This window comes from Aplidium turbinatum, chromosome 2, assembly GCF_918807975.1.
Source record: "Aplidium turbinatum chromosome 2, kaAplTurb1.1, whole genome shotgun sequence".
In the NCBI taxonomy this organism is placed as follows: domain Eukaryota; kingdom Metazoa; phylum Chordata; class Ascidiacea; order Aplousobranchia; family Polyclinidae; genus Aplidium; species Aplidium turbinatum.
The window spans coordinates 47,952,116-47,960,880 of record NC_137473.1 but is presented as its reverse complement, the minus strand read 5'-3'; the positions used below and the strand labels follow the sequence as shown (position 1 = coordinate 47,960,880).

Genomic DNA, 8,765 nt, shown 5'->3' with positions numbered 1-8,765 from the left:
ACTGAAATCGAGGTTTGACAATTTTAGTGAGCTTGCCTTCCTGGGTTTGGTAGATTGTTCTAAATTTTCCGAAATGGCTCTAACGTTTGATGACACTAAATTGCATAGCCTGTCAAAAAGTTATGCAAAATTCTTCGACTTTGTAAAACTGAAAGCTGATCTTGTGGGACTATACAGCTCACAAACAGTCACAAAAAATTGTAAAACTCCTGCACAGCTTCTCAGTTTTTTTTTATACCAGAACGCTCTAAGTCAGACTGTTCCTGAGGCGACAAAGTTGCTACAGTTAGTGCTCACAATACCTGCTACAACAGCGTCGGTGGAAAGATCATTTTCTGCGTTGAAAAGGATCAAAACATACAATAGAAGTCGAACTGAACAAGAGCCTCTTTCATCACTAGCAATAATTTCCATTGAGATGAAGAGGCTTCAGAAATTGCGGCAAAATAAAGACGATTTTTACAACAAAGTCACAAATGTTTTTGTCCAAAAGGATAGGCGCATGGATTTTATTTTTAAATAAATGTGAAATTATGCTGCTAATTATTATTTTTTTGATTAGTATGATATCGTTTTTGTTGTTGTTAAAGAAAAATTATTGTAAACGTGACTTGAAAAAAATAGTGCCTCACCATCTAGGAACCTCACCGCACGTTACTGAATGTCACTCCACACTTGCACACACAAGAAATGGAGTGTTTTTTTGCCAAAGTTTGTTTCAAACCTGGGAAGAAAAAATCTGGTTTTAGCCTTATGTCTTATACCATATGGATGTATGTCGTCTAGTTTAACAAAGTAGCCAGAGAAACATGCTGCCAAAAAATTATTTTCGTACAACGGTAGCCTACTCGGTAGTTTAAAACTTCAGATATGTAACGTACGAACACGCACACAGAGTGACGGTTATTGTATTCAGCTGTCGACGACAACGACAGCTACGACAACGAACAAGCGACGGTGAAGTGAAGAAGAAGGTTTCTGTGACAACACAGCAAAACAACGATTAGCAAACAAAACTTACGAATTAGGCCTAATGCGGAATTACAGATGATGAATTATAGGCCTAATGAATTCTTACCGACTAATTTGTGGCGCACGGAACAGCACAGGGAGAAACCCAACAATTGAAAATTCTACCGTTGTAGATCGAAACTGAACATATAAACAGTAAACAGTAAAATATTATGCTATAAATTTCACATCATAGGTGAGTCCCGTACTTGATTTAAACATCGGGAAATAAGACGAGGTACTTATTACACTTAACCATTGACACTAAAATTCACATTGGCCTAGCCTATCACAAAGGTTGCAGTAGGATGTTAAGCTTACCGTGAACTGTGATAATCACTGATTTGGCCACATAGGCTAACGGCAACGACAGATGAACTTGCTGCAGACTTCAACAACACAGTACGTTAACGCAGTAGGCTAACTCTTATTCAACTAAAAAACAGCAGCACCGTTAATAGCTCGAATAACTGTCAGTCGCTAACTAGTTGCTGTAAACGTTAAGCTGATCTTTACATGTACTGCCACTTGACAAAACTCAAAGAACAAAGAAACGTAGTAACGAACGCAAACTCGCAAATGCAATTATGACGTAACGATCACACCTCGAGGTGAGACAGCAGGGGTTGCCAGGTGCTACTTAGGGAATCCGAATTTAGTTGTTACACATAGAAAAGGAGGCGGACAAATACGACGTAACACCCCCACACAAAAATGAGAACTGAGTGAACATTTTTTTTACAATCCAAACTAAGTCGTGTTTGGAACGATATACTTCACAATCCAATCGGCCTCTAAGAAGGCCTTTACGAACAAGGGATTAAAAATGCAGTTACATATTTACAATTAAAAGGCACATTTTTGAAGCAGGTAGTGTGTTTTCACTATTCTCAACCAGAAATGTTCGTTGTTGGCTGTATTAGCCAACAGAAATTCGTTCAATAGTTCATAATACACATTGATCAATGTCTTTAACCCGGCGACAGGTAAACAGTCCATTTTGTTCTGCATTAAGCAGTTTCCAAAATCAAGCACAGTTTCGAAATTGGTCTCTTGACCACATTGTATCGAGTTTTCACCGAAACTGTGCGTACAGTCCCTTTATTGTCCGGGTATGTGTCAACCACTCGCCCCAACAGCCACTTCGAACGAGGTTGGGAATCGTCGACGAGGAGGACAACATCATCTTTTTCAAAGTTCTTCTCTCTTTGAAACCACTTCTGTCTCTGAATGATGAATGGGAGGAACTCACGGGTCCAGCGCAACCAAAATTGATTGGCTAGGTATTGCACCTGGGCCCAGCGGCGTCGAACATAACAGTCCTTTCTATCAAACAGTCCAGGGGGCAGGTTTGGTGCTTCTCTCAACAGCAATAGGTGATTGGGAGACAACGGCACATCATCTTGTGGGTCAAAGGTGATAGGAACGATGGGTCGCGAATTTATGATTGACTCCACTTCGACCATCAGAGTAACGAGAGCTTCATCTGAAACGGTTTGCTCCTTCATTAGAGCAGTTAGGATTCTTCGAATGGAACGGATCATGCGCTCCCATGCTCCACCGAAGTGAGAGCCGGTTGGCGGATTCCAATGCCAGGTCACATTTTGTTGGCACAGATACTCATTAATCTTCTGTTGGTTCCACAGTTGTAAGGACTCACGCAATATTCTTTCAGCACCGACAAAATTCGATCCGTTGTCACTATAAATGTCGGTTGGGAGACCTCGACGACCAATGAATCGTCGAAGGGCATCAATAAACGAGTCAGTAGACATGGTGTGGGTAATTTCAATGTGGATAGCTCTAATTGACATGCACGTGAATACGCAGCCATAACGTTTGAGTGAACTGCGGCCTTGCTTCACCATAAAGGGTCCAAAATAGTCGACACCGACATGAGAAAACGGAGGCTTATCGGGTTGGAGTCTTCCAGATGGCAAATCAGCCATAAATTGTTTGCCAACTTGTGCATTCCTTTTTTTACAGAGCAAGCACTTCCCGAGGACACGTCTAACGGCGACGCCTCCCTTCAAAATCCAGTACGTTTGTCGAAGAGATGCCCATGTATGGGTCATGCCAGAATGGCCCACTTGAGCATGGTGACTTGTAATCACAAGATCTGTAAGGTGAGAGTCAAAAGGTAACACGATCGGGTGCTTGGCATCTTCTTCGATTGGTGCTCGCTCCAAACGGCCGCCAACCCGAATGACCCCATCAACCAATATAGGGTTCAATTTAACCATGGATCGTGAGAATGTCCTTTTAGTTAGCATGGCACCTCCAGATAATACGTTTAGCACCTGTCCAAAGCGACTTCTTTGCACATATTTAATCAGTTCCACTTCAGCAAGCTTCAATTCGCGGACTGTGATGGGAGATCGATTAAGTGGAGCTTGGCAAACCGAGGGTCGAGTCTTCATCATGAGGAACTCTTTGTAGCGCATCAACCACGCTGTTGCTTTCTTCAAGCGTATCAGCTTGGAATATCGTTGCATCAATCGGTCAGTTGAACAAGAAGTCTCTGAAGCGGCACTCACGTAAACTCGTTGTTTCTTGACGGGCGCAAACTCTGCTGGAAGATCAGGTAGTTTTATTGGAGACTCTGGCCATCTTTCTTCGGCTTCCCACAAAAACGTTGGGCCAGACAACCAGAAGCTGGAGCTAATCAGCGTACTCGCATTCATCCCACGGGACGCACAATCGGCAGGGTTTAACTTTGAAGGCACATGTCTCCACTTCGAAAGGTCTGTATTTTGTTCAATCGTGGACAATCGATTGGCAACAAATGTAGGGAATCTTTTCCTTGCATTACAAATACTTTGTAAGACAGCGCTCGAGTCTGTCCAAAATCTTGATGTGCAATTGGGTAGGTTCAATTCTTTTCTTACTATTTTATCTAACCTCACGGCCATAACAGCAGCAGTGAGTTCCAGCCTTGGAATGGAAACTGTTTTAAGTGGGGCTAAGCGGGACTTTCCCATCAGAAATGCACAGTGAATCCTTCCTTCATCGTCAACAAGACGGAGGTAGGACACAGCTCCATATGCCACAGACGAAGCGTCGGCAAAATAGTGAAGTTCATGCTCCGTTACCACGCCAAAGTGGGGAGGTTTGAAACAACGAGGCAGACGTATGTCGTGAAGTTGGTGTAGCTGATTTATCCATTCATTCCAAGTGTCTACTTCAGACGCCGAAATTGGGTCATCCCAACCGAGACCTTGCTTGCATAAATCTTGCAACAACAACTTTGGTTTCAAGGTCACTGGAGCAACAAACCCCAGGGGGTCATATAGCGAGCTCGTCGCAGACAAAATACCTCTGCGGGTCAGGGGCCTCTCGGGAAGAGAAACGTTAAACCCAAACTCATCTGTGAACACGGTCCAATAGACACCCAGTATGTGTTCGTTGATACTATCCTCATTAAAGGTGTGGTTTCTTAAACACTTGGAACGTTCATTCTCGGGTACCGATTCCAAAACGCCTTTGTCGTTCGACAGCCACTTGGTTAAGTGAAAGCCACCTTTGCTCAACAGCTGAGTGAGTTGTGACATCACTCGTATTCCTTCTTCCCGAGAGCTCACAGACACTAAGCAGTCATCAACATAAAAGTTATTTTTGACGATGTCTGGAATGCCTGGACAAAGAAGACTACTAAAGTCCTGCGCCGACTGTCTCAAGCAGAATCCAGCACAGCTGGGGGAGGATGTTGCTCCGAACAAGTGAACCAACATTTGATGTGGGACCGGTTGTTTGTCCATATCTCCTCCAGGCCACCAGAGGAATCGCAGTGCATCGCTGTCTCGAGGCTCCACCTTAATTTGATGGAACATGGCCTCGATATCAGCAACCAAGGCGATTCTTTCCTTCCGAAAACGCATTAACACGCCCACAAGATTGTTCACTAGGTCAGGACCTTGCATTAAGGCGTCATTGAGTGAAATGCCATGATGTTTTGCAGCGCAGTCGAACACCACTCGTAACTTGTCAGGCTTCCGAGGGTGTAAAACCGGGTGGTGCGGCAGATACCATGTGGTATTTACTGTTTGGATTTCCTCTGTTGGAATCTCTCGCGCATACCCCTTCGAAAGATAAGTTTCTATTACGTCAACATATTTTTTACACAGCTGCTCGTCTCTTGTCAAACGTCTTCGCAGGCTAAGTAAACGACGATGAGCCATCTGGCGGTTATCTGGTAGAGTCAAGGAACAGGGTCTCCAAGGTAATGGGAGTTGATATTTTCCATCAATCTGCTTGACTGATTTTGTCATCATGTCATATGCCATTCTATCTTCACGTGAGTTGGGCATGTCAAGTACTGATTTTTCATCGCCAAAATCCGTTTTCCATAAACACTCGATTTGTTGCTCGATGGCAATGTCTCTTGATTGAGCAAAGTTAACTTGAAAGGACGAAGAGGAAGTTGGTGACAGAGATGGGCCCAACAAGGACCAACCCAACGGGGTTTTTATAGCGATCGGCTGATCACGTGATCCCTTCCGTGAACGTTGAATGCAAAACACTTCTGGGTTGTCGACACCGATCAACAGTGTCACACTTCCACCTTTCACACAAGGAAATTCCAGATCATCTAGGTGGGGTAGTCCAGACAGTTCCTCTTGACTCGGAATGGCATTTGGAGTAGTCGGAATTTCATCAATTGACAGGACTCCAGACAGCTCAAACTTTCGTCTGTCATCTAGGGAGGACACAGACAAGCTTACAGATATTCCATCATATATTTTAGACGTGTTAGAAAGAGTCTGTAGTGAGATCTCTCTTTTATCCCCAGTGATATTCAAAACGTCTATCAATCTGTTAGCGCAAAAGGTTGCTGTAGAACCTTGATCGAGGAACGCGTAAGTCAAAACTTCATTGCCATTGTATCTAACCTTTACTGGCACAATGCACAGGTAGGCCTTGCAGACACCCGCGTCTTTATCTGGCGGCCGCGGTTCCGTCACTGAACAAGAAAGAACTCCCCTTTGTTCTTCATCACTGCGTGGCTGAGATGAATTAGGTGGATTAGGGTTGTGGAGCAAAGTATGATGGAAACGTCCCTTGCACCCTTCAATGGTACATGTGCTGTCAACTTTACAGTCGCGAGTTTGATGCTTTGTGCTAGTCAGGCACTTATAACATAAGTGTGCATCGTAAACCAGTTGTCTACGCTGTTTGTACATCATGTTTTTAAACTCGTCACAATCAACAAGCTTGTGCGACTTGCGTTTACAACATAGACAAACATTACTGAAAGATGGCTTTGATACACCTTTGAACGGAGGAACGTCCGTGTTAAATGCTGAAACTCGATCCTTACGATTGGGTTTCTTTGCCAGGGTCTGGTGAGTTTCCTTCGCCTTATGAATCCTACTTCCGTACAGGGAGTTCTGGATCTCTGCTCGCATGCCAACAAATTCTGCAAGATCTCTGAATCCTGCTTCACGGCTTGTGTTGTGCAGAACCATAACCGATCTCTCTGCCCATGCCTCTTGCATACGGAATGGCAACTTCTCAATCATTACCATCATTGTGTCCAGAGAGTTCAGTCCAGCAAACTCATTAATGTCATCCAGGGTTGAGAGACACACATCCATGGCATTGGCTAGATCCTTTAAGCCTTGAGGATCGTTATGCCCAACCTTTGGCATCCTCTTCAGTTTTTGCTCTGCTGCATTTGCGATGATATGGGGCTGGCCATACTCCAGGTACAACTTCTTCCTTGCCAGATCATAGCCATCGGATTTCTTCACAAGATGTTCTATTGAACGCTTTACGTCACTATGACAATGTTGTAACAAATAGACCAACTTCCTTTGATCGTTATGTACCAGCGGAACGATCTGTGCGTCAAACGTCCGCACAAAATTTTGGTAAGTTAAGGGGTCACCCTTAAATGAAAGTATTTCTGGTCGTGGTAAGAAACGTTCGTCACTATAAGAGAAATGTCTACTTGGTAGTTGGGGCTGCTGATAGGAGCACCCTGGTTGTTCACCGACATGGGACTCAGGTTGGTAATCTGGTTCATACGAGTCATGTTTAATTGTTTTCGGTTGCCAAGCCAAATTTGGCGAACTAATATTTACTTGAGGAGTCGAGCGTGCTGCAGGGAACGTAGAATTAGGCTTGTTAGCTTTAGCCTCATGAGTAGCATAAGGAGATGAAAGGACAGGAGAAGATGTCTCTTGAAATTGCACAGAGGGTCTCTTTGTCAAACGGGAGGAAACATTCTCCTTGCTGTTTGGCAGACCAGGTGACGTGAATCCAGTTTCATCGACAGTAACGTAAGGTGAATCAGCGTCACTCATCGCCTCTGCCCGAGATTGCAATTCCAATTGTAACATTTCAATTTTGTGTTCAGCTTGCCTGCTCTTCCTCTCAGCTTCTATCCGAGCTTCTTCTTTCTTCCTCTCTGCTTCTATCCGAGCTTCTTCTTGAATATGAAGCTTTTCCCGCTGAGCCAGTTTCAGTTGGATCAGTACTTCACGTTGCTTTGAGCTTGCTCGCGAGCTGGTGCTTCCAGAGCGTAGGCTCACGGAACGATGTGAGGAACTAGGCTTCTTGTAAGACGTAGATGGCACAGGCAAGTTGGCTGTTCTTTCCAGCCACTCCTTGCAACGAGTGTCAAACTCGACCTTATTTTCTTTTATTAGGGAGCGTTCGGTTTCCCTATCATCTCCAATCATATTAACAACTTCCTGATATTTTCGGTCCACTTCGGAGCAGTAGGAACGGAATGCCTCCAACTTAGTACTAGGATGAAGCATTAGCCGCTCTCCATGCAGATAGGACTGCTGCAAATTTTTTGCGGCCCCATCGAACTCAGCTTGCTTGGCTGCAGAAGCATCCTCGAGTGGACTACTGCCTTGGACGCTCATCATAAATAAACAAATGTAGAAACAATTAAGCCTACGGCAAACCTTCGGGACTTGAGTGCTGCAACTCCGAGGACTGTCCACTTTAGTCGAAACGCTTCTATGTAACGTACGAACACGCACACAGAGTGACGGTTATTGTATTCAGCTGTCGACGACAACGACAGCTACGACAACGAACAAGCGACGGTGAAGTGAAGAAGAAGGTTTCTGTGACAACACAGCAAAACAACGATTAGCAAACAAAACTTACGAATTAGGCCTAATGCGGAATTACAGATGATGAATTATAGGCCTAATGAATTCTTACCGACTAATTTGTGGCGCACGGAACAGCACAGGGAGAAACCCAACCGTTGTAGATCGAAACTGAACATATAAACAGTAAACAGTAAAATATTATGCACGGAACAGCACAGGGAGAAACCCAACCGTTGTAGATCGAAACTGAACATATAAACAGTAAACAGTAAAATATTATGCTATAAATTTCACATCATAGGTGAGTCCCGTACTTGATTTAAACATCGGGAAATAAGACGAGGTACTTATTACACTTAACCATTGACACTAAAATTCACATTGGCCTAGCCTATCACAAAGGTTGCAGTAGGATGTTAAGCTTACCGTGAACTGTGATAATCACTGATTTGGCCACATAGGCTAACGGCAACGACAGATGAACTTGCTGCAGACTTCAACAACACAGTACGTTAACGCAGTAGGCTAACTCTTATTCAACTAAAAAACAGCAGCACCGTTAATAGCTCGAATAACTGTCAGTCGCTAACTAGTTGCTGTAAACGTTAAGCTGATCTTTACATGTACTGCCACTTGACAAAACTCAAAGAACAAAGAAACGTAGTAACGAACGCAAACTCG

General features: G+C 43.9%; 1 protein-coding gene and 1 long non-coding RNA gene across 2 annotated transcripts; both read right to left on the bottom strand.

The window, feature by feature from the left end:
• Positions 1-298: 298 nt before the first annotated feature.
• LOC145765713 (uncharacterized) lies at positions 299-1,448 on the bottom strand. The gene is made up of 3 exons (XR_014288608.1): positions 1,333-1,448; positions 1,079-1,152; positions 299-724 (listed from the first exon to the last, which is right to left on the bottom strand). It is a non-coding gene; the product is annotated as an uncharacterized LOC145765713 (long non-coding RNA).
• Positions 1,449-2,021: 573 nt separating this feature from the next.
• Positions 2,022-7,886, bottom strand: LOC145764353 (uncharacterized). The gene has a single exon (XM_082575970.1). It carries the CDS (start codon positions 7,884-7,886, stop codon positions 2,022-2,024), a length of 5,865 nt encoding a protein of 1,954 aa, XP_082432096.1.
• Positions 7,887-8,765: the final 879 nt, after the last annotated feature.